The 26,714-nt window shown below is 44.2% G+C and overlaps 1 protein-coding gene across 1 annotated transcript; it reads right to left on the bottom strand.

Moving 5' to 3' along the window:
• Window positions 1-1,121: 1,121 nt before the first annotated feature.
• On the bottom strand, window positions 1,122-26,598 carry CNOT11 (CCR4-NOT transcription complex subunit 11). Its single transcript, XM_044285178.1, has 7 exons — window positions 26,133-26,598; window positions 14,970-15,134; window positions 12,175-12,327; window positions 8,694-8,896; window positions 4,236-4,438; window positions 3,069-3,165; window positions 1,122-2,033 (listed from the first exon to the last, which is right to left on the bottom strand). Exons 1-7 carry the CDS (start codon window positions 26,446-26,448, stop codon window positions 1,836-1,838), a joined length of 1,335 nt encoding a protein of 444 aa, XP_044141113.1. The 5' UTR covers window positions 26,449-26,598; the 3' UTR covers window positions 1,122-1,835.
• Window positions 26,599-26,714: the final 116 nt, after the last annotated feature.

Raw genomic sequence — 26,714 nt, 5'->3', positions numbered from 1 at the left:
ATGGATGCATTCTGAACGGATCCTTAGCCATTCAGAATGCATTGGGGCTGAACTGATCTGTTTTGGGCCACTTGTGAGAGCCCTGGGTATGCTTCTCTCGCAATTAGTTTAAAAATATCCAATTTTGTGGCTTTTTTTATTTTATTTTACGACATTATCCCAGTTTATCCTCTAATGGTGTCTCTAACCTGGTCAAATTTAGCTTTTTGGAAGTTCAGTGCTTTTGTGCCTCCTTGAAGAAACACTCTTTTGAAAAAAATTTGGAAGGTTATTTTATGTTCACTAACCTGCACATCTGTTGTTCTGTCAGGTCTATTGGTTATTACCAAGTCCAGTATGGCCGTCCCTCTAGTCGGGTCCTGAACCAGTTGGGAAGTTAATTGTCTTTGGTTATTGACAAGAACCTGTTTATTATGAGATACACAGGTTTCAGATTCCCAGTCTCTCTCTGGGTAGTTGAAGTCCTTTATAATAACGACCTTATTATGATTTGCCACCTCATCCATCTCCTTCAGGGCCCATTCACAGTCGTGCCTGAAAACAGCTCACTTAAATGGGTCTGCAATCTGGAACTTCAGTGCAGAATAGAGGCACAGAAGCAACTACAGAGTGCTTTCTTTTAAAGGGCCTCCACACCACACAAAAAAATTTTTTTTTATTTTTTATATAGAACATGATCTATTTTCTTGTTGTGCAGATGGATCACTGACCCATCGTGCCAGCCACACAGATGCAGCCCCCAATGCATGGAACGGCCGTGTGAATGGGCCCTTATAGTAGGCTCGTCCCAGTCTGTCATTGGCTGCTCCCCCCCAACACTGGATGTTTTCATCTGTGCATGGTGAGAAACTGCAGCGGCGGGTTGGCATTACAGAGGTCACAATAATACCTTTCCAAGTGTCGGACACATATATGCCCCCATAATGTAGCAGATTGACCTGAACCACTCTACATAAAGGAAACCATTCCACCATGGCTGAAGACCAAATTTCACAACTTGTCCAATTACCAAGAAATGTTTTTTAGGTCTTCTATCTTGTAAAAAAAAAAAAAAAATAATAATTTTATTTCAGTGAATATAATAGACTTCCAGGACAGATTATTTTAATTTTAAATAAAAAAAAAACAAAATAAAAAAAACAGCAATGTGGTATTTGTTAACATGACAAAAACCAATGCATGAGAAATACATTGTAGACTACATACAATACTTTGCAATAGTCTTTACTTGCAGAATATTTTGGTAATATTGTAGAGATAGAGGACTTAAAAATCACAAGTGTCATGTATATTTACATTACATCTCCTCCCTAATATAACCTGGGCCACACATTCAGAGAGAAAGTGTCTGCACTGTCCAATTATTTCCATCCAGTAACCAACAGTCTATGGCAAACAGGTTAAGGACCCCCGATATATTCACTAGCTTCATTGTTAATATAACAATGCAATATGTGTCATTTCATTTCACTCCAAAGCACGGCATCTTCAGGCTGCAATTAAGAGCACCACAGCAAAATGTGATTACATATGCACATTTAGGATATGTACAAGATGGGGGTAATTTCACTGGCCAAACCATGTCTGGGACCCTCTTACAACTACATACCGCTTGCAGATGAAAGCATCCATCTTCACTCCTGTCACAGATTATATAGAAGTAGGTTCTAATCTCCCTGTACAGGTGGAAGAATGGGCATTACATGTCATCACGGGCACAAATATCCTGGTACCACCTGCTTGGATCTGAATGGGACATACAAGTACTGTTATGCCATAAACAGAAATAGGGGCAAGATGCAAGAAAAGATCAGTTCGGTGACCAAGAACGTGGATTATTTAGCAGGTTTCGCTTCTGTTGGGTTTTCTCCGGTATCCAAAGTCTTCAGGAGCCTGAACAGACCAGCTGCTTCCCGGATCCTGCTGAACTCTATGCAGAATGCCTGCACCTCTATGAACAAGTCCTGGACGTTAATTATTTTATTCCTAATTAAAGACTGCAGAAAAACGCACACTAGTCTCACCAGACGATTCTGAGGAAAGAAAAAAATAAAAATAAAAAGGAGTAATGTCAGGAAAAAAGGTACTATGTAAATAGAGACTAGAATGTGTGCTTGTGAACACTTTATAAATGTATCTCCTCAAGCCTTTCCAATGAAGACAAACAGATAAATGAATCCAAATCCATTTATCCACTTATTGTATTATGCTCAATATACTTCTAGTAGTAAAGTAGCAAAAGGCAGGCTTCAACTTTTTTTTTTTTTTTGCACAAAAAAAAAAAAAACGCTGATATAAACAGATGCTGTTAGTTCTAGTAAGAGTAAGGAGGTTTGGGCCTCATTCAGATGACCGTGCCATGTTTTGCGGTCCGCAAAACACGGATACCGGCCAGAAACATTAAAAACAGCCAATGATAAGCCAAAAGGACAATTGCACCCAGCATATGTTGGATAGGTTTCAAGTATGCACGAGAACTTTTCCACGGAGATATGCCAAGCTTAAAAGGGTATTCCGGTTCTAGAAAGTTACCCCTTAGCCTCAGGATAGGGGATAACCATGAGATCGGTGGGGGTCCTAATGCTGGGACCACCACCGATCACAGTAAAACATGTGATCCCCCCTGAAGTGGATGGAGCGACTGGTGGGACAAGTGCAGCACTGCTCCATTCATTTCTATTGGAGCGCCAGTGATAGTGGGTACAGAGCCATTTATTCCAACGTGCAATCAAATTGAGCAGTGGCGTGCTTTTCCAACCCGCCGCTCCTTTCACTTCAGGGGGACTCCATAGGGTACGGGGCCCCCATTCTTGAGATCAGAGCCTAGTAGGTAGACATTTATTCCTACATGCAAATAGCTCTTTTGGGCATATTAGCCAGCTCCTTGCAATCAGCAAGCAAGACATCAAAGCCTGACAAAGCTTGGCACTCTCACATTTTTCTAATGCTCGGTACACACGTGGAGAAAGTATATAAAACTCATCTCTGAAGATATAGGATTGCATCCCCCCCCTTTAAAGACCGTGTATAAGGTGGTCTCATTCCAGTTAATTATGTCATTAACCTACCTGCATATATTTGTCCTTAATTTGCTCACAAGTGGATATACAGTTGGAGATATAAAGATGGATAAATTCAGGTGGCAGATCAACTGCTGTAGTTAGTCTGCAGAATAAAACAAGCCATCAGCATACATACAACCCATACATTTAAGGCTCACTTTTCTCTGCTAAAGACAGTGACCCTATCAATCTGATCGCCTGGGATCACCGCCAATCAGCTGTTCCAGCCAAAGAAAGCGCTGATTGGCCATGGATTCCCTCTGCAGTGCATGCTGGCGATTCAGTGGCAAACCTGCAGTACATGGCAAGGCCAGGCCTGCAGAATAGGCCGACTCCTACCCCAACTGAAACTGTTTGAAGGGGCAGTGGTGCGCCTTTTTAGTATATATCCTAGTACATCTATCTGCGTGCCCTCTATTTAGTAGCAGTGGTGCAGGGTACTGCAGCTTAGGTCACTGGAATGAGATGAAGCCGCAATACCCTGCAGCGACACTATTATATGCACAGCGAGTGTCATGGCCATGCTCACTCAGATGATTGGTGGGGGGGTATCTAAAGTTAGACCCACACTAATCTAATAGTAATGTCCTATCCTGTAGATAAGCAATCTATATACTGGTCCTGGAAAACTCTTTCAATGGTGAAACCCAGTATTGTACTGACAGATGCCCTGCACTTACTGCTTTTAATCTTGTGAATGCATTAAAGATATGCTTTTGTAGCATACATACCGCTGTGCCACAAATTTCCAGCCACAAAAACTGACTGTCCACACAGAGTACATTGTGGAACCTCGGGTGACAGCATGGCCAGAACAGACACATAAGGATAGGCGACTAGACTAAACCACATGCATTTTACTATTTGATCATATATTTGCTTTAGAGACAACACACTTGGCAATATCTGGAAAAAAAAAAATATATAATACTTAAAAAAAAAAAAATTATGTAATGGCTTTTAATGCTCGTGACCACTCATTTTTCACCACTGAAACATTTCCTCACTGGTCCAGAACTTTATGGTGTGTGTGTGTATATATATATATATATATATATATATATATATATATATATATATATATATATATATATATATATATATATATATATATATATATATATATATATATATAAACCTCAATAATAACCATCTAACAATGCAAACACTTACCGATTAACTACTTCCATCGAATGCAGGGACATATCCATGTTGACCAGAACAGAAAAATACTCTGTAATTTGACTAGACTGCATCAACTTCAGCAACATTTCAATGGCAACCAAAGGATTATTTTCCACTAGATCGGGAAGCTTAGCTGGGGTGAGGCCGATGTGATAAACCAGTTTGGGGTCTTTTTCCAACTCTCCAAGTAGCTGTAAGCAGGAAAGATGAAGGGAAACAGTATTCACACAGTTTCTGAAGTTGGCACCAAGAGGCATCACAGCAGAAAACCAGGCTCCTTTAAAAATCTACACTAATAATTTATTCATAGAGCAACTAACAACGTTTTATTAGTGAAAAAGCCAAGGTTTGGAAATGGGATTGTATATAATCCTGAAACACTCTCCTCCCTTCATCTCCCCATTTGTAATTCAATGCAGCTACTGTATAAGGGTAGCAGTAAAACCAGCAGGGAAATGGGGATGCTTGAGGCCTCACCAGTGTCTGTAGTCCAAGCCAAAATCAAAATTGTAGCCCAGGGTTATCTGCTGAACCCAGGATAACATTCAAATAAACCAGAGAAATTTAAGTACATATAAAACACTAGACATTACGTAAAGCCTTATGCATATGGCGGTATTGCTGCTCTGTGTCACACTAGTGTCATAAAAAAAAAAAAAAAAAAAAAAAAGGTACCTATAAAGGTGCATAGGGTGTCAGATTTGAAAATCATTGCATAGGTGACATCTGCTGTATGCTTTTTGGGAGAATAGCCCCCATATGCCGGTAAACAACTGAGCATGGTACTTTTTCCAGGATTATGCCAATTTTTAGCCATCCGTCAGAGTGTGTGGTAAGAAAAGCTCAAACTCACCTGCTCCCCACCGCTCCTCCGTGCCCTGGATGTTTACTCCCAGCAGGAGTATGGATGAGGCATTGTGCGCCACTGCAGCAAATGATTAACCTCAGCGGTGACAAGCCACCAAGCAGCATGAGACCCAGTAGTGACATGCCACTGTTCAGGCCAGACATTAGCTGCGGCATACTTGACCATGTCTATATCCTCGCTAGGGTTGTTGGGATACCAAAATTTTTATTGGATACCATAAAAAAAAGTATTGTGATACTCGATGCCATTAGGAAAAAAAAAAAAAAAAAAGATTTTTTTTAAATATATTTTTATAGTTTGGACTTTTTGGATGTGGCAATATGTGATATGTTTATTGTCTATATATTTTATTTGTAAAATTGGGAATTGGGGCGATTTATACTTCATTTTATTTTATGTTTTACTTTTTATTTAATAACCATTTCCCCCCTTAGGGGCTAGAATCTGGGATCTTTTCATACCTTGTCTATTCACCCTGATGATAGAGCTCTATCAGGGTGACTAGGACTTCACACTCTCCCTGCTGCCCTTGTGCATAGTACACACAGCAGCAGGGAGCTGACTATGGCAGCCAGAGCTTCAGTAGTGTTGGTAACCGATCATGGCCCCAGGATTACACTGCTGGGGCTCCAATCAGAAGCTGCCACTGCCACCAATGAGGAGGGGAGAGGGGACCTGTGGCCACTGCCACCAATGATAATTAACCTTTAAGGCCTCTTTCACACGGGCGTCATTTTTTTGGCCCGGCTAAGAGCCGGGTGCGTTGCGGGAAAATGCGCGATTTTTTCTGCGCAAGTGCAAAACATTGTCATGCGTTGCACTCGCGTGAGAAAAATCGCGCATGTTTGGTACCCAAACCCGAACTTCTTCATAGAAGTTCGGGCTTGGGATTGATGTTCTGAAGATTGTATTATTTTCCCTTATAACATGGTTATAAGGGAAAATAATAGCATTCTGAATACAGAATGCATAGTAAACCAGCGCTAGAGGGGTTAAAATAAAATAAAAAATAATTTAACTCACCTTAGTCCACTTGTTCGCGAAGCCGGCATCTCCTTGTGTCTCCGCTGCTGATGAACAGGACCTGGGATGAGCTGCTCCATTAAATACCGGTTAAGGACCTTCGATGACGTCACTCCGGTCATCACATGGTACGTCACATGATCTTTTACCATGGTGATTCACCATGGTAAAAGATCATGTGATGACCGGAGTGACGTCATCGAAGGTCCTTAAGCTCTATTTAATGGAGCAGCTCATCCCAGGTCCTGTTCATCAGCAGCGGAGACACAAGGAGATGCCGGCTTCGCGAACAAGTGGACTAAGGTGAGTTAAATTATTTTTTATTTTATTTTAACCCCTCTAGCGCTGGTTTACTATGCATTCTGTATTCAGAATGCTATTATTTTCCCTTATAACCATGTTATAAGGGAAAATAATAATGATCGGGTCTCCATCCCGATGGTCTCCTAGCAACCATGCGTGCAAATCGCATGGCATCCGTACTTGCTTGCGGATGCCATCCGATTTTCACACACCCCATTCACTTCTATGGGGCCTGCGTCACGTCAAAATCGGACATTATAGAGCATGCTGCGATTTGCACTGAACGTACAAGTGATGCGTTAAAAACAACGCTCATGTGCACAGCCCCATAGAAATGAATGGGTCAGGATTCAGTGCGGGTGCCATACGTTCGCCGCACGGATCGCACCCGCACGGAAAAGTCGCCCGTGTGAAAGGGGCCTAATACAGGAGGCGGGTGCTGGCAGCAGAATCACATAGCAGGGAGCTGCGATCAGCGGCAGTTAACCCCTTAGCGGCTATGCGATTCTGCTGCAGGAACCAGTATTTGTATTAAACATTAACTTTCATTGCTGGCGCAGTGCGCCCGCCCCTCTTCTTATTGGCAGCAGCGACACAGGGAGAGGGTGACTCCTTATCCCCTGTGCTGCTGAGGAGAACACGTGCACGCTGACAGCAGTGCGCTCCATGTTCTCTGATGCAGTAGCGCAGCCTAGTATCGATAGATGTAAAATCCCGGTATCATATCGATACCGGGACAAAAAGTATCGATTGCGGGTATCAATATTTCGATACCCGCAACAACCCTAATCCTCGCTGGAAATAAAGAGACTAGAAGATCACCAAATAGAGCCAGAAAGAAGCGACAGGAACCAGGCGAGTATGTGTTTTTTAACAAGTACCGTAAATGCCCATAATCTTGGGAGACCACTGGGATTGGCCAGCAGTCAGTCCCAGTGGTCGTACTTTTAGCACCAAACCTATGCATAGATGATTAGTGTTGAGCGAACTTGTGTTTTAAGTTCTATGTCCAAAGTTCAGGTTATTGAAGAATCCCATTATGTATTCCGCTACCACAGACCATAACAGAATTCTTCAATAACCCGAACTTTAGACGCCGAACTTAAAGAACAAGTTTGCTCAACACTATAGATGATACATGCTATTAGTAGGCAACCCCTATAAATATTTTGGCAATATTAGTGGTTGACAAGACAAAAGCCTATGTGGAGGAGAATTATCAAAGCTGGTACAAAGAAAAACTGGCTTAGTTGCCCATGGCAACCAATCATTTTCCACCTTTAATATCGCAAAGCTCCTTAGGACAGAAAAAGGATCAATCTGAAGGGTGCCGCAGAAAAATGGAAGGAAAAAATAAATAAATACCTCCCACGAAAGAGCAACTAAACCATAGGGAAGTACTAGCTCCCACTAACAAAAGAAGATTCTGTTTTTATATCATAAGGCCTCACGCACATGACCATGTGCCATGCTGCTGTCCGCAATGCAGGGGCGGGCACCGGCCGTCAGCAGACACATTCACTTGAATGGGGTCTGCAATCCTCACTGCGCAAAAAAAAGTAGCGCATGCAAGTGAATGGGGCCAGTGCCTGTATATTGCGGACGGACAATATGGGCACGGACCCGCTACGGTCGTGTGCATGAGGCTCAAGCCCGATTTTTCCTACACTCTACGTGTTCACTATAATACTCACACCCTCCTTGGACGTGAACTATTCTCCAGTTCCAAATCTTCTATAACCAGCGATACATAGCATTCATAAATAGAAGCCTCCGACTTACTAGAATGTTTGTCTCTAGCTGTAAGTATGCAGTGAATGTGTAAACCATCTGGTTATTAAAACTGGTTGACGTCATACCCATGTAATAACTGGTTAAAAAATAAGCAATAAATGCAAAAAATGTAAAATCCCATTCTTGGAATGTACCCAACACAGCAAACTGCAGATTGCCACACACCCCTGACAATCAGCTGTTATTTCCTGGGGAGAGTATTTTCCCTGTGAAATGTAGCATTACATGACACCTGTTCAAATGAATAGGTGACAGGGTACAACACTGCTGCATAGAGGCCACCGTAGCGAAAGCTGATCTGCTCTGCAGTTCCTGACTCCGGTTGATAGAGGGGGATCTCCCCCAAAGCATTTGAATGGAAAGGGAATGTTCAGAGGCGACAACCCGTGTAATACAGCAATGGGGTCTCTTACGAACGCTGACTGAACGGGATGCAGCTTCTGGAATAAGACAATCACCTGTGTCTGCTGAGGAGAAGACAGTGGGCTTTTGAAGGCTTTGGCCATTATACGTTTGATCTCAACACCGGTGCTGTTCTTCACACACATTGACTTGTCCCATTTGATGGCATGATCAGGTTCAATTGGATTCAACCAAGCAAGCTCATCTTCACAAATATGCAAAGGTGGAGGAGGACGAATGAACTCTGGGCGAAAATGGCCTGGAAAGAACAATTACCAAAATCACAAATGAAACACTCTACAATGTGATACGTTATTCATTTTTATCCTAAATATGTGATCAAAGCTTGAAAGGGGTTGTCCAAGTTCATATTTTGTTCTTTGTATGTTTGTAACTAAGCAAATGTAAGGGGTTTTCAGTGCATTTACTTAATCTCCAGTGGCCCTGTTCTCCTAGTTAGCCGTGCGTCACATGACCTTTGATGTCAGCTTCTTTCCCTGCTCCGATGACGTTCCATGCACAAGCCTGAGGAGCAGGTCTGTCTCTCTGTATGGAACATCACTGTGGATTGTGCTGGTTGGAGTGACAAGCCATGCCCCTGCACTGCCTGGTATGCTGGCCACACCCTCCTACACTGCCCGATCTGCTGGCTGGACTGTCTGCCCTGTGTCTCCCCTCCCACTGGATACATCAGCAAGGTTTAACCCCTTATACCATCAGCAGCACAGACTCAGGGTTGGAGGCTCTGCCTCAGGTACTGAGCAGCTGCAGGGCTTTCTCTTCTCCAGGCACTGAAGAGAAATGCTATGCAAAGGATCTTCCCTCCCGCCTCACCCATACAATGACTGAAGGAGTCCTCTCTTCAGTACTTTTCTGCTCTCTGTGAGGAAGTGTCTGCAGAGCATTGCACAAGAACAGGTAGGAGGAAGATACTGTGTGCATCAGCAAATGTCATTGTACTGTACAGTTGGGACTTGTAGTCCAACGCATACAACATGAGTATCACAGCAGTCAGACTGCAGGCAGGGCAGCAATTTTATTATTTTATTCACTCCCTTTGCAGAAAAGGGGAGGGGAAAGGCAGTCTTTGTTGACACCCACAAATATTCATGAGGAAACCCTCAGACGGTTGTTACACGCCCCCACAGCATGTAAACAAAAGGCCAGAACAGAACTAGGGAAATATTTTCTTTTTGCCCAAAACTTATATTATATAATTACCATCAGATTTACACTGCTTTATTTTTATTATTTTTCTATATAAAAATTGCACAAGTACTTTAAAAGGGATTGTCCAGGATTTGATGCTGATGGCCTATCCAACAGCCCGCACCCCCACCAACAAGCTGTTACTCTGTAGCTCCGTCCAGTGTAAAGTAGATGGACCTGGTCCACTACACAATGGATAAAGCTGCAGTTCTGGCACTGAAATTACAACAGCTGATCAATGGGGATTCGACCCCCAATAATCTAATATTTATGGCCTATCCTTAGGATAGGTTATCAATATCAAAGCATTGGACAACCCCTTTAAAAATAATGTATGTCACCATATCATGATTATCCTAGAATCTTAAAATTTATTTTACTTTATAATACTTTCTAAGAGGATGGGTAGTGGAGATGACAAATGGTAGCGACCATGACACAGAAGACAAGTGAAATGATGAAACTTAATACCTGACAAAATATTTAGACACAAATGTATTTACAGAGGACCTGTCACTTCTATATTTTAGTAAATAATTGCATTTCCCTTGTAATAACAATTCTGCAGCATCTATTCATATAATTATTTTGTGCCTCTATTATTCCCATTAGCAGTTTACAAATACATTTGCATCTGGCTGTTACCAGCTTGGGGGGGGGGGGGGGGGGTTGACATTACCCAATCAGAGCTGCTAGTGTCAGACTGTAAATATAAAAATTTAATTGGTGTCAATTATACAAATTGAGGACTCAGCGTAATCTTCAAGCGCTCAAAAAAAAATGGGACTGACTGTGCAGGGACACAACTCCTAACTTGTAACACCTATTTATACACTTATTCATAAACTTCTAGCAAGATCAATATAGGAATGGCACAAAAAGACTCCAGATTTATTGTTATACAGGGAATGTAAACAATTACTAAAACAGACATGTCAGGAGAGGTATAGTGAATAAGTATAAAATACAAATCCCTATATTGCAAATCCGCAATTACAATTAAAAATAAATTACAAACATCAGCATACGACAGCCCTGATGTTCAGTTTATTTTGGCAATAAAAGCTGCTACCAAATCCAAATGTGAATCATGAAAGACACCATGTGTTGTAATCTGTGGAGCAGTTCTAGTTATGTTATCGTCTACAGATCTCTAAGAGGCCAGACACTGTAGACCATGGATCAGCAAACTTTGTCATTCCAGCTGCTGTGAAACTACAACTCCCAGCATTCACACTTTCTTGGCTGTTTTAGTAACTCCCATGGAAGTGAAAGGAGGATTCTAGGAGTTGTAGTTTGAGAACAGCTGGAGTGCTGGAGGTTGATGATTCAGTACTTCCGATAATTGGTCGATTCCTATATTATCGGCCGATATTCAGGATTTTGTACATTATCGGTATCGGCATCTAACCTTGCCGATATACTGATAATGCGTATAAAGCAAATACTAGTGAGTGCTTCCATTATGGAAGCGTGCGCTAGTATGAATCGGGAGAGGGGAAGAAGCTCAGCAAGCGCTTCCGATACTCACCATCCCTGGTCTTCTTTGATGGGGCCCGCGCTGCACTGGCCTGACCCCTTACAGCGTCAGGACGTAGTGTGAAGACAGGGGCGCGAGACGCCAGACCCGGAGATGTAGAGGAGCCGCGGCGCAGGAGAGGCGAGGAGTTTTTATTTTATTTTATTCATCTGAGGTCTGATAGGGGTTAATAAAGTCAGTGAGGAGGAGGGATGGTGTGGAAATTGGCATTTGGCACTAGTATATTATAAATGTAAATTATAAATTGACTACCAACTAAGGGCTTTATTAATTTATAATTTACATTTATAATATACTAGTACCAAATGCAAATTTCCACCACCTCAGTGACTACCAACTAATATAATTATGAGATAAAATATCGGTATAAATTAATCGGCCTGAAAGTTCACATTATTGTATCGGCTCGAGAAGAAAAAAAAAAAAAAAAAAAAAAAATGATAATATTGGTCGATCCCTATTGCTGATCCCTGCCATAGACAGTCATCAGCAAAACCTCATTTAGCTGGCAGCTATTCCTCCTGCCTCCTCCATATACATGCACTCACATTGGTTGAGCATGCATGTGTTCTCAATGGGGAGACAGAACTAAGCCTCTACCAGGCAACTCCTGTGAGAAAAAGCATATGCTGAAACAAGCAAAATTAATGTTACCATAAGGCTCTGCTCTAAGATCATATGAATTTTTATAGGTCTGCTTATCCCTTGCCATGACACGACTGAGAAGAGTAAAAGTAACATATAAACACTGACTAGCATCTGCCATTCAATTTTTCAGGGTGACATACTTTCTATAGGTGGCTTCGGGCCACTAACCAAAGCCTCAGTGATTTGTGAAGCAACCGAACTGTCAAATCCAGAATTAGAAGAATCAGGATCCGGGTCGCTTAGGATGCTCGGGAAACTGGCCTTGCTCTGTGTCGGGAGCTCAGACTGCCGCTCTAAGAGAGAACACAATCGTTATTAATAGAGGTCTGCAAATGCATTTCTCCTTCAAATCTTCCGATTAGGCCTCATGTACCCATTCATTTCAACTGAGGCGCTGAAGGCTGATTCACATGAGCAGTCCAGAATTCAAGCTCCATGTGTGAGCGTGATCCTCCGTTCTGGACACTCCTCAACTTACAGGAGCGCACGGCATTATACTGATTAATAATGCTGCGTGTCTCTGTATGACCTTATTTCTACAGGATCAGGGTCCATTCAGACGTCCGTAGTGTTTTGCGTCCGCAAAACACACGCCGCACATTGCGGGCACTTAGAGAATTCCTATTCTCTTGCGCTGCTGCTGGAAGTTCGGGGCTGCGGACAAGAAATGCGGATCTGCATCTTTTCCAGCCCTATTGAAAATGAATGAGTCCGAACCCGTTCTGCATAATTGCGGAACGGATCCGGACCCATTCTACGGGTGTCTGAATGGACCCCAATACTGACATAAAGCTGTCAGTATGATTCTGTATCAGTAAGGTCAAAGCAAAGGCACACTGCATTATAAATCAGTATAATGCCGTGAACTCCTGTAAGTCCAGAATGGAGGTTCACACTGGCACATGTAGCCCGAATTCCAGACTGCACACATGTGAAATAGTCCTTAGCAGGCAAGTGGTGATGTACAACAATAGAATGGTGGATATGACCTAGGTTAAATAAGACTGGGTTCCCAGAACCGATAATGCTGGACATTGGAATAAACCCCTGGGGTCTAAAGTGCATCCTGTGCCTCAATATGTCACAATCTGGTCAGTAACACTATTCGGTAATTGTTGGTGGCCATATACAAATATACCTTTACATTAAAGGGGTTGTCTCACCTCAGTAATCACCATTTAATCACTTCCTTGTAGTCCTAGGATGGTTTTTGTAAGGCCTCATGCAAACTACCTTTCCATTTTTTGCAGTCTGCAAACCGCGGATCCGCAAAAACGGAAGCCGCCCGCGTGCCTTCCGAAATTTGTGGAACGGGCGGCCGTCAATATAAATGCCTATTCTTGTCCGCAAAGCCCGGACAAGAATAGGACATGTTATTTTTTTTAGCGGGGCCGCGGAACAGAGCCACGGATGCAGACAGCACACGGAGTGCAGTCCGCATCTTTTGCGGCCCCAATGAAGTGAATGGGTCCGATGCAGACCCAAACAACGGCTGTGTGCATGAGGCCTAATATAGATCCATTTTCTAATTTGCCTCAGTCACCTCTTATTCCTCTTTATAGTGCTCCAAATTCCATGCTTGCAGCTCTCTCCCTATAACGGTCACAGCTTCTAATAGAAGTACAGGTAGTGGGATTGGAAGTATGGAACTGAGCATCTGCGACCAGCTCAACAAGGTGGACAAATAAGGAAAAGACCAGCAGGTGGCGCTATACAGATAGGTTTTATTGAATTGCGCACTGGCTATTCTTAATTACCCGCAATTCCAAAAGTATTCAAATCCAGGTTTAAAAATGTTTTGTATAATTTTGTGGTACAACCCCTTTAACCATCTCAGTAGATCTTATAGCAGCATTTATTGATTATACATTGTGACTGACCATATATAACCCTATATAAGGTCCCTTCTTTTGAATTTTTTTTATTGTGGGTTAGGAATATTTGCCCAGTTTTACTAATGCATCTGTTCCAAAAGTGGCGGAAATTGGCACATTTAGGGTTTCTACATTCTCCCCCACCCCAATCATGCCCAAAATGGGGTGGGGCTTAGTGGAAAGTGGGCTGAGCTTCACAGACAAGCGGGCTGGGCATAAGATGCATTATTTTGGAGCAACACCGGCGTAAAAATCTGTCCTAAAGTAAGCCAAATAATATTTGGTATAGAGTCAGGGAAAAGAGTCTATCCCTGCACCAGATTTATCCTCCAGCCTGAGCCCCTGTGAATAATCTGGTGGTCTATACAGGCTGAGCACATATTTCATTCCTTAATAATTCTATTATTACATTTGTGATTGATTTATAGTTTGTCTAAGAGAATATACAGGTGTTGTCATCAATATACAATAGTCTATAGTGATTAATGGTTTAAAGAGGACCCATTACCACACCGGGCATGTCTACTTATTAAATAACTGCTCTGCCCATTAAACAACAATAAAAGTCTGCGTTGAGATTTTCCTCAGTTATTCCTCCCATAACTTTAAATATAAATTGACAACTGGGTTTCACCAATCCCCTTGTCAAAGCAGCTTGTCCTGAAACAGTATTGTTTTGTTCTCCTCCAGTTTTTTTCAGGACCAAAAGATAATTTCCATACCCTACACCAGGGATCAGCAACCCTTGGCCCTCCAGCTGTTGTGAAACTACAACTCCCAGCATGCACTTGTACTTGGATGTTCTTGTAATTCCCATAGAAGTGAAAGGAGGATTCTGGGAGTTGTAGTTTCAGAACAGCTGAAATGCCAGTGGGTGCTGAGCCCTGCTGTACACAGTATGGTTCTGATGGCACCGTCTGAACAGAATCTCCTAGGAGGAATAACGGAGGAATGGCACTATTCATCTCTGTTGTAGGAACACAATTATTTAGTAAAACAGACATGTCTGTGGAGCTGACAGATCCCCTTTCATATGCATGCTGTGACACCGCGCCTGTTACCTGCTAGCGCTAACTGAAGGCCACTGATGTCCACAGGTTGGGCCAGATTGGCCACATCCAGAACGGCGATTTGTCTGGGAGTCTTTTTAAACAGCTCCCTGGGCGGTGCAAGCATCAACTGCGAGAGGAAGAATTTTTCAGGTGGCGTGATAGGTGGTAAGAATCCTGCAGAGATAAAACCTTTTCAGTTAATGAATCATTTTCACTTCATAACTTCAAAGTAATAGCTCAGATAAAGCAAAGGCTTATTCACACGGGCAGGTAGTGTGCTGCGCAGTCAAAAACCGCCATGGAAAAGACATTGTGCATTTGGTTGCAGTAAACCAGATGTGTGAATACTCCCTTATACATCTGCCTTGTCATTAGTGATATTAACCTACAGAAGGCCACCTGTCAACCAGACAGCTACGATTACCACTCATAAAACATCTAAGGTAAACCAAAACGAACAAGTGGAAATGATGTATAAAAGTATAAATTTATTATAAAGTATAAAGGATGGAACAACTACAGATAATGCAAGGATACGGAGAAGCGCAGGGTCACAGGCACCACAAAACACCAATGTATCTGTGGGTTATAACACACAGAAAGATACAGTCCATTAATGATAGTAAAAGCTCAGGGATTACCTAGATGGCCAGATGTAGTGTCACCGCAGTAAGACTATGCACAAATCATGCAAATGACCATACCAGGTAAGCAAAAGAGCTTTGTCACACTACACACAGTACTTGAACAATTAAAGCAGACCATGGAAATAACAAGTACTCAGATAGAAGTAAGAATCTTGATAATATGCACCATGGGTGTGTTGAGGGACTCACTATGGATGTATACAGAAGTCCCAAGCAACGGTGTGAAACGATACTAACTCAGAACGTACCTGAGGACATGGTGGTGAGTGGACGGTCGGACCCTGGGCGCACAACCTCAAGGTTGTCAAGATTCTTCCTTCTATCTGAGTACTTGTTATTTCCATGGTCTGCTTTAATTGTTCAAGTACTGTGTGTAGTGTGACAAAGCTCTTTTGCTTACCTGGTATGGTCATTTGCATGATTTGTGCATAGTCTTACTGCGGTGACACTACATCTGGCCATCTAGGTAATCCCTGAGCTTTTACTATCATTAATGGACTGTATCTTTCTGTGTGTTATAACCCACAGATACATTGGTGTTTTGTGGTGCCTGTGACCCTGCGCTTCTCCGTATCCTTGCATTATCTGTAGTTGTTCCATCCTTTATACTTTATAATAAATTTATACTTTTATACATCATTTCCACTTGTTCGTTTTGGTTGTCATTAGTGATGCCCAGTAGATTTTGTCAGCTGCAAGCTAATGATAAAGGGAACGCGGCATCAGAAAATAACCGATTTTTTTAAAATCACATTTTTACCTTTAACATATTTAATTTTTTTTCCATGTCAGCATCTATATTTAAAGAAAAAAACAAAATCCAGCAGTTTACGCACTGGCCACCAAGTCTAATAATTGGTGCCACTTCTTGGTCTGTACAAATACCTTTACTGCAGTTATCTGCTCATCTATACACAGAGGTGATATCATTACAGATGAAACAGGATCCTCCATTCACAATAGGCGATTGTCAGAGCTTACCTATTCTTTCCTTGCACAATGACCTCTGCCCAGAACGCGGTCCCCTCCTGACTATTGTGCCTACCGCCCATGTGGCTGCCGTAAGGCAATTTTCTTGGGCTAGGTCTACACGACGACATTTGTTGCACGACAAAAAGTCGCGCGACAATTTTTATAATGGCAGTCTATGGTGTCGCACTGCAACATGCGACAGTCGCAGAAAAACCCATCTCGAATGGATTTTCTGCGACTGTCGCATCGCAGTCGCATGTTGCAGTGCGACACCATAGACTGCCATTATAAAAATTGTCGCGCGACATTAGTGCAACAAAATGTCGCGCGACAAATGTCGTCGTGTAGACCTAGCCTTAATACTTTCTATATGCTGATAAAGGCTATGTACATCTTTGTGGACCTTTTTTTAATGACTGCATTTTACTCATTTTGAGCTAAAATTATTTATTTATTTTAATTGGTCTTAAATAAAAAATATGGGGTTGTCCAGCATTTTTATATTGGCATCCTTTGTCTAGGATAGGCCATCAATATCTGATCAGCGGGTGTCTGACTCCCTGCCCCCCTGCAGAGCTGAAACTACACATTGAAGTGGATGGGAGCAGCGCTGCGGTGAACAGCTCCATCCAATACACAATAACATAGTACTTAAACGGAACCTGTCACCGGGATTTTGTGTATAGAGCTGAGGACATGGGTTGCTAGGTGGCCACTAGCACGCCCGCCAGAGGTCGCGCTAAATTTTTTCTGGAAGAGTAAAAATACTCCTCTTACCATTTTTGAGGAGTATTTTCAGAAGAGGAGTACGAAAGTTACAGTAATTCAAATATTTAATACGAAGGCCTACATAACATTAAGGGGTTGCTACTTAGGCATGAAAACCATTACTAGTACTCTAAAACTGTCTTCCATGCATAAATAGCAAATTTACCGAAGAGGTCCCTGCTGCTCTGAGGGGGGGGGGGGGGTCAGCACCGCAGAGGTCTAGGGTGATCTAGGGTGCAGCAACCTTTGGCACTCCAGCACTGCTGTGAAACTACAACACCCAGCATGCACACTTGCTTAGCTGTTCTTGTAACTCCCAAAGAAGTGAAAGGAGGATACTGGGAGTTGTAGTTTCAGAACAGCTGGAGTGCCGGAGGTTGCTGATCCCTGATCTAGAGGCTGTCATTTTGTGTTATGCTTGATCTTGCCATAAAGGGGAGTTTGTCTTCCATGACCCATTCCACAAAAAAGCCACCACCGCTGCGGTTACTGGATTATACAGTTTTACAGCGAAGTACTTCATGTGCTTGGCAGGAGGCTGTAAATGGCCACATGTGGCTCCGCATTACAGAAGAGATCCTTATAAGCATCTGATGGAACATGCTGCAATGAATCCTTGATGGATTCATAGGAAAGCCGACAGGTGACAGAGGTCTACAGGTGACAGGTCTGTCGTTGTGGAGGTCTCCTGTTGGCGTGTCCAGCGATGGGACCCCCACTGAATTCTATAAGCAGAAGTCTGAAGCGCTCAGCCATTTTTCCCTCAATGCTGAGCACGGTAGTGAAGACTGTTCCCTAGACCTTCTATTAAGGCTGTCTTAACCAGGGCTGTGGAGTCGGTAGATAAATGGTCCGACTCCTCAGTTTTTGGTACTTCCGACTCAGACTCCTTTGTATTTAATATGCAAATGTCATTACCACAGAACTACTGGCCAGGAAGCTGCTGCCTTCTCCTTTGTGTGCTGATCTTCTGCTGAAGATCGGGCAGTGGGAGGATCCAGGAAGGGGCATTTATTGTAAAGCATGATTTCCCTAGTAGAATCCCATAGTCATGTTTAACGTTTAGGCTAACAATCTGAGTTTAGCCTTAGCTGAATGACAGCAGTTTTTCAAATGGTTTACAGCTTCAGTCTTGAGCTATTGACTATCCATTCCCTTCACTTATACAAGTGTCTCTACTTAATCAGTTATCAGTGAGAGGCTAGGTTAACCATGGGCGTGGCGTTCCCTGTAACAGCGGAACACAACACAATGGAAAGTATAAGTATTGCCGATCCTTAACTGTGTGTTGCGTGCCATATAGTGAAGCATATGAAAAGCACGCTTCTTCATGGTCACTTAACGTGTTCGTTTTGCGGTAACGTGACGCACTGCATGCATTGGCCTTTATTCTTACAGTAGAGAAGTACCGTATTTTTCGCAAAAGTGGGGGGGGGGGGGGGGGAAGCAGTGCGTCTTATGGGGCGAATGCTACAACTGTCCGGTGAATAGGCTGAGAGGGAGGAGGGGCTGGGGGCCGGCATCTGTTTCTGTAATGGCATGCGGGGCCCGATGCAGTCACTGTATTCTACTACACCAGGCCCCGCTCACTGTAGTATACAGTAATCATATCTAACTTGTGGGTATTGTTAAAGTATTCCAATCACGTTAAAAACTTCTTGGCAGTCAGGAGGCCAGGCGGGCGCTCGTAGCGTAGCTCACCAAGTCACGCGACTGCTCCGCCCACTTTATGAATGAAGCAGGCACCGTGCCCCGCTGCAATTACAGAAACAGATGCCGGCCCCCATTCACTACACAGGGACACTGTTATGGGGGGGGGGGGGGGGAGATCTGTGGATGACACAAGATAAGATGCTATGTGTCATCCACAGATGCCCCCACAATGATCCCCCATAACAGTGCCACCCACAGACCACCATTAGTTCAAAACCCACCAAAAGCACACCTTTTGGTTCAAAATATTCTTTTTTCTTATTTTCCTCCTCAAAAACCTAGGTGCACATAGGGCGAAAAATACGGTAATTAATTATAACTTTTTGTGAATTGGGACATTTAAACTTGCTTTTTTTAAATTTTTATTCCAATTTAAATCTAGTGGGAGTCGGAGTCATTTTTTGCCAACTCCGACTCCAGGTACCCAAAATTGCCTCCGACTCCACAGCCCTGGTCTTAACTACCGCGCTCAGCAGGGAGGAGCGCTCGGCTGAGCGCTGCAAACTCATCACTATAGGGTAAAAACAAGGCGCTCAGATCCCCACTAAATTTCACAGATCCCCACTTACCCTGCCAGTGAGGATCGCGCGCCTCCTTGCTACCTTCAGAGCGGCTCAAACTGACCAATAACAAAGTTCCTTACTGTAAGGAGCATTGTTATTGGTTGTTTCAGGCGGCAGCAGCAGCATCACTGCGCTGGCTGTGCCGTTCACAGCGCTCACTGCGCTGATGAATGTGAGGGAAAAGTCTAAGGCGTATCAGTAAGCCTTAGACTTTTTCCAGGGAATAAAATGGCCTGAACAGGCGTTATTGCGACCTCTGACATCCGTAATATCCAGTCCCCATAGCTCTGTGTGCTTTTATTGTGGAAAAAAACCCTGATTTGATACATATGCAAATTAACCTGAGATGAGTCAGGGACGGGAAAGGGGATAACTGAGTGATCAGTAGGGGGGTCTGACCACTGACTCGTCAGTCCCAAAACAGAGATCCCATGTTTCCACACTCAGGGGTGTGGAAATCGTATAGCCTGACGCCCGGGACATACAGCTCCAGGCAGGTAGTTTCTTCAGTAGCTTAGCCCTGCTGCGGGCAAGTAGCAGGGCTGAGATGGCTTTGTTTACCTGAGCAGTGGATCGGCGACGAGCTGGGGGCATGGAGCGCTAGGGGCGTAGAGCAGTGACGCAGCCGTGGTGACAGCGCGAGGGGGGCGGCGTGGTGTAGTGACAGCGTAGGGAAGAAGAAATGACAGAGCTGAAGGGGTGGAGCAAAGAAAGGGGGGGGGGGAGGAGCAGTCACAGAGCCTTTCCATGCCACATCAGCAGCTAATTTGCCTAAACCACCTAGAGCAGTGTTGGCGAACCTATGGCACGGGTGCGAGAGGTGGCACTCAGAGCCCTCACTGTGGGCACCCGCACCCTAGAAAAAAAACTATAGTGTACCAATATGCCACAGATCTTTCCCGCTTTAAGTAATGTTATAGCCAGACCCTTATTTCTGATATTTAAGGATGCTATGCTGACAGGAAGTGTTCCACAGGATTGGCGCATAGTAAATGTGGTGCCAATATTCAAAAAGGGTCCAAAAACAGAGCCCGGAAATTATAGGCCGGAAAGTTTAACATTTGTTGTGGGTAAAATGTTTAAAGATTTTCTAAGAGATGCTATCTTGGAGGATCTCAATGAAAATAATCAAATAAAGCCATATCAGCATGGCTTCATGAGGGATCGGTCACGTAAAACTAATTTAATCAGTTTCTATGACTTGACAGCAGCTAATGAATGGATGTCATATATCTGGACTTCTCCAAAGCATCTGACACTGTACTACATAAAAGGTTAGTATATAAAATGAGAATGCTCGGACTGGGAGAAAACATCTGTATGTGGGTAAGTAACTGGCTCAGTGATAGAAAACAGAGGGTGGTTATTAACGGTACACACTCAGATTGGGTCACTGTCACTAGTGGGGTACCTCAGGGGTCAGTATTGGGCCCTATTCTCTTCAATATATTTATTAATGATCTTGTAGAAGGCTTGCACAGTAAAATATTTTTTGCAGATAACACTAGACTACGTAAAGTAATTAACACTGAAGAGGACAGTATACTACTACAGATGGATCTGGATAGATTGGGGGCTTGGGCAGATAAGTGGCAGATGAGGTTTAACACTGACAAATGTAAGGTTATGCACATGAGAAGGAATAGTGCAAGTCACCCGTACATACTAAATGGTAAAACACTGGGTAACACTGACATGGAAAAGGACCTAGGAATTTTAGTGAACAGCAAACTAAGCTGTAAAAAACAGTGTCAGGCAGCTGCTGCCAAGTCCAATAAGCTAATGGGTTGCATCAAAAGGGGCATAGGTGCTTGTGATGAGAACATAGTCCTACCAACATTAGGGTTATTCACTTTAGAAAAAAGATGACTGAGCGGAGATCTAATTACTATGTATAAATATATCAGGGGTGACTATAGAGATCTCTTCCATCATCTATTTATCCCCCCAGGACTGTAACTGTGACGAGGGGACATCCTCTGCGTCTGGAGGAAAGAAGGTTAGTACACAAACATAGAAGAGGATTCTTTACTGTAAGAGCAGTGAGACTATGGAACTCTGCCTGAGCAGGTAGTAATGGTGAGTTCACGAAAAGAGTTGAAGAGGGGCCTGGATGTATTTCTGGAGTGTAATAATATTACAGGCTATAGCTACTAGAGAGGGGTCGTTGATCCATGGAGTTATACTGGATTGGAGTCGGGAAGGATTTTTTTCCTGTTAAGTGGGGAAAATCAGCTTCTACCTCACAGGTTTTTTTGTTTTGTTTTTTGCCTTCTTCTGGAACAACTTGCAGGATAACAGGCAGAACTGGATGGACAGATGTCTTTTTTGGCCTTATATACTATGTTACTATGCCATTCGTCAGCGCAGGGAGTGCTATGGATGGCACAGGCAGCACATTGGATGTAGGCAGGCTATTATAGCTAAATGATAAAGTACATGGAAGATATACTATATTGGACTGTAATATTCAGGATAAATTGCCGTGTTGGCACTTTGCGATAAATAAGTGGGTTTTGTGTTGCAGTTTGGGCACTCGATCTGTAAAAGGTTTGCCATCACTGACCTAGAGGTACGGGTAGTAATGTGCAAGAGTGTGCACTAAACTAATTGCTGTGATCACATTAAGGCCTCGTTCACACCAGGCAGTGCGTTCTGGCCCGATTCTGTCCAGAATGCACTGCTCCGCATTGCGGCGGGCTAACTATTGTGGGGCAGGAGGAGGCGTAGTGGTCTGTTGAAGTGATTGGCACCATAACCATGCCCAACCGCTGCAATGCGGCTGCACAGGATTGCAAGGCACATTATGCCTGCGGCCCAGTCCAAACAAAATGCTGCAAGCAGCATTGTGACCGGACCTCAGGAATAATTGTGCCTTGCGATCATGTGCATCCGATCGCCTGCGGCTGTCGCTACGGTGCCATTCACTTTAATGGATCGTCACGCCCCCTCCTGCCCCACAACATAGTGAGCCGGCCGCGATGTAGTGCATTCTGGACAGAATCATCTAGTGTGAACGAGGACTAAACTTAGGCTGGGTTCACACCTGAGCGTTTTACAGCGCGTTCCTACGCGCTGTAAAACGCTCAACAAGGAGAAACCAATGATTCCCTATGGGAATGGTTCACACTTGGGCGTTTTACAGCGCGTACGATCGCGCTGTAAAACGCCCGACGCTCCAAAAAGTACATGAGCGACTTTTGGGGCGTTTGTGGCCATAGGACACTGTAGTGAATCACACAAACGCGCGTCAAACGCGCGTTTACTATTACAAAAACGCGCATAAAAATGCGCGTCAAAAACGCGCGTAAAACGCGCGTTTGCGCAACGCTCAAGTGTGAACCCAGCCTTAGAGTCTTACACCACAAAGACTGGAACGCAAGCCAGCCACCTCCCTGCATAAGGAAGCGTAGCAGTGTACTGAAATATGGTTTTGATTTAAAATTATTTTTTGTATCAGGACAAGTAGATCAAGCCCCTGCTTTAGTCCTTCGACAAGTAGTTTTGTTTTAAATGTCCACACTTCTGCAACTTGATAGAGTAGCAGGTCGAGCATGCACCCTACCTGTCCATGGGACTGCCCAAAATAGCTGAGTATCAGGATGGGAATGTGGGATCCCCATTCTCAGGATTGGGAGGGTGTCCCAGCGGTCAGACCCCCTCCGATCAGTTAGTTATCTCCTATCTTGTGGATACTCGGCACAACCCCTTTAAAGGCGTATTCATACGAGTGACGTCAACCACATTCTATTGGCTTAAGTGCCCTTGCACCCGTATGCCCTCCTAGATATACGGTCCGTGAGCAGGCCATATGTCCCAGAGCGGCATTGATCGTGTGCACAGGAGCACACAGCATTATAGATTATGATACTGCGCACCTCGGTGGTATCCTCCTGCACTCCTAAAATCATGAGTGCGGGACAATAGCCCCACAGGAGGCCCAACGTGCGCAGTATCTTTGTAGTCTATGATGCTGTGTGCTCCTGTGCGCACGATCAATGCCGCTCCGGGACATGCTCACGGACCGTACACCTCGGAGGGCATACAGTCGTGTGCAAGAGGCCTAATAAGGATGATTTTCCATCTGTGATGAATCAGGTCTCGGCTGCGTTCAGTTAGTCCAGATGGCATTAGTATGGCATTGAAGAATGCAGACTAAGGCCTCGTTCACATAACCGTTTAGCCTCTCTGTTCTCCTGCTCCGTTTAGCAGCAGGAGAACGGAAAGGACGGAGAAGGCACATAACCGACTATATTGGGATCTGTTATGTTTCCGCTCAGAATATGATCTTGGAGTGGAGACAGAAATTGTGCGTGCAGGACAGTCTATGGGGTCCTTAGGTTCCGTTTGGCTCAGTTATGTGCCGAATCCATCCTTTCTGTTCTCCTGCTCCTAAACGGAGCAGGAGAACAGAAAGGCTAAACGGTGATGTGAACGAAGCCTTAGGCTACTTTCACACTCATGTTTTTGGCGGATCCATCATGTATCTGAAAAAACGGATCAATTACAATACACCCGCAGGCATCCGTCACGAACGGATCTGGTTGTATTATCTGTAACATAGCCAAGACGGATCAGTCATTAACTCCATTGAAAGTCAATGAGAGACGGATCCGTTTTCTATTGTGTCAGAGAAAACGGATCAGTCCCCATTGTTTGGCTCAGTTTCATCAAACGGACACCAAAACACTGCAGGCAGCATTTTGGTGTTCGCCTCCATTGCGGAATGGAGACATAACGGAGCTAAACTGGTGCATACTGAGCAGATCCTTTTCCGTTCAGAATGCATTAGGGCAAAACTGATCTGTTCAGGGCTCTCACAACCGGCCCAAAACGGATCTCACAAACGGAAACCAAAACGCCAGTGTGAAAGTAGCCTTAGTGCCTCCTACTAGTGTTGAGCAAAGAGAGCTTCAGATGCCTCATCTGAAGTCGCTTCGTTCAAAACTTCGGAATAATACTGTACGGAGATCCGTCTCCATACAGTATTAGAATATATGGGCTCCGATGAGGCGAAGTTAGCGATTCATGAAGTCGAGCGGGACTTCGTTGAAAAACTTCGGTAGTTGATTTTTAAAGTGGAAAACCACTTTCAATAACTTCGGTAGTTGATTTTAAAAGTGGAAAACCACTTTAAAAATCAACTACCGAAGTTATTGAACGAAGTCCCGCTCAACTTCATGAATCACTAACTTCGCCTCATCAGGGCCCATACATTTGAATACTGTATGGAGACGGATCTCGGGACAGTATTATTCCGAAGTTTTGAACGAAGCGACTTCAAATGAGACATTCAAAGCTCTCTTCGCTTAAGGCCGAATGCACACGGCCGTGAGCGGTCCGTGGAACCGTGGCCTGGATTCCTGCTGAGAGCAGGAGCGCACGGCAGCATTGGTTGCTATGGCGCTGTGCGCTCCCTGCTGCCGCCACAGAACAGTAATACACTGGTATAGATCATACCAGTGTATTACTGTACTGTGGCGGCAGCAGGGAGCGCACAGCGCCATAGCAACCCATGCTGCCGTGCGCTCCTGCTCTCAGCAGGAATCCAGGCCGCGGTTCCACGGACCGGTCAAGGTTGTGAAAAACGGCCGTAGGCATTCGGCCTAACACTACCTCCTACCAGGTATGAATAACGGACCGCACAACAATGGGCTTTTTTTTCCTTTTTCGACTGACCTCAAGGACTTAAATGGGTCCAGGGTTAAAAAAAAAAAAAAAAAAAAAAAAAAAAAAACACTGAAGAAGATGCTGGGATTTAATCAGAATGGACCGACAGTCCATGGAAGCAAACTCCCAGGAGAACTGGTCCATCAGTGTTCAGCCTGGGTGCTGTATGTCCGACACCTGGAAAGCTGCTCATCTGAATGAGCCCTAAAGGGTTGTCTCACTTCAGCAAATAGCATTTATTATGTAGAGAAAGTTAATACAAGACACTTACTAATGTATTGTTATTGTCCAGATTGCCTCCTGGATTCATTTTTCAATCACATTATACGCTGCTCGTTTCCATGGTTACGACCACCCCACAATCCATCAGCGGTGGTCGTGCTTGCACACTATGTGAGCTCCCACAGTCCCAGCCACCAGAAAGGCCTTTTTTTTCCCTGTAGTGTGCAAGATCGGCTACCGCTGATGGATTGCATGGAAACGAGCAGTGTATAATGTGAAAAATGAATCCAGCCCGCAAAGGAAGCAATATGGACCACTAGTAACTGCCTTGTATTAACATTTATTATGTAGAGAAAGTTTTTTGCGGAAGTGAGACAACCCCTTTAAAAGGCGCAGTCTGGTTTAGACAAACCCTTGTAAGGGCCACAGGTGATCAGCTGCTGGAATAAATGTGCGACCGTGTAAAAGCATGGTGGAAGAAACAGCTGTGACCTCTCCATGGGTTTACTCCAATGAAATACATGGCAGTGCCTGCGCCTCCTGTCATTTATAAACTGCAGCAGGAACTCCTATGGACTGACCAAGGAACTACAAGTTCCAGCATGGCTTCACAATACCTGACAGCGGCCTCTCGGCTTCCTCCGAGGGCGGGGGGTTCAAGAGGTGGGCGAAGACCGCGGCAAAAGGGTTAGCGGCCATGGGCTCTGTACGATACATCTCCCACAGCAGGTAGAGGGCGGTAAGGCGCTGCGGGGAGGTGGGCAACAGGTCGGGCTGCTGCAGGAGCATTACCAACACCGATCCAACCCGAAAATGGTCGGCCTTCGTGAAGTAATGGTGGAAGGCGGTGGAGAGGCCCTCGAATGTATTATTGCACGCCTCCTCCGTCATGATGCCCAGCAGGTTGGACAGCTCCTTTCCACACAGATTCATGGCGAGGCCGGCCCGAGTCCAACGGTTACTGGCACAGCTGCTCTCCCGCCTCTTCTCTCATTTGCCTTGGAGAACTAGTCCTGCTGTGCTGCTGTTACTGAAGCCAGTCTGGATTTCCCTTTTCACTCGGCAATAAAGTTGTTTAAAAAAAAAACTCGGGGAACGTCTGGTGCTGCTGCGAAATGACGTCACGTACGTAGAAAGCGTCGTGCCCGCGCCTGTTACGGGCGCGTTCATGAAGCGGGCTTTCTGGTTGTGCATTGTGT

Source organism: Bufo gargarizans, chromosome 3 (assembly GCF_014858855.1).
Source record: "Bufo gargarizans isolate SCDJY-AF-19 chromosome 3, ASM1485885v1, whole genome shotgun sequence".
NCBI classification, from domain to species: Eukaryota; Metazoa; Chordata; class Amphibia; order Anura; family Bufonidae; genus Bufo; species Bufo gargarizans.
The sequence above is the reverse complement of the archived record's forward strand: the minus strand, read 5'-3'. Positions and strand labels throughout refer to the sequence as shown.

Excerpts from the sequence above, each read along its gene's own strand:
- CNOT11 (XM_044285178.1), bottom strand. The coding sequence starts at position 26,448 with ATGAATCTGTGTGGAAAGGAGCTGTCCAACCTGCTGGGCATCATGACG. Across the intron at positions 15,135-26,132 it reads AGCCGAGAGGCCGCTGTCAG|GATTCTTACCACCTATCACG; the intron begins GTATTGTGAAGC and ends TTATCTCTGCAG. Across the intron at positions 8,897-12,174 it reads CCCGAAGCCACCTATAGAAA|GCCATTTTCGCCCAGAGTTC; the intron begins GTATGTCACCCT and ends TGTTCTTTCCAG.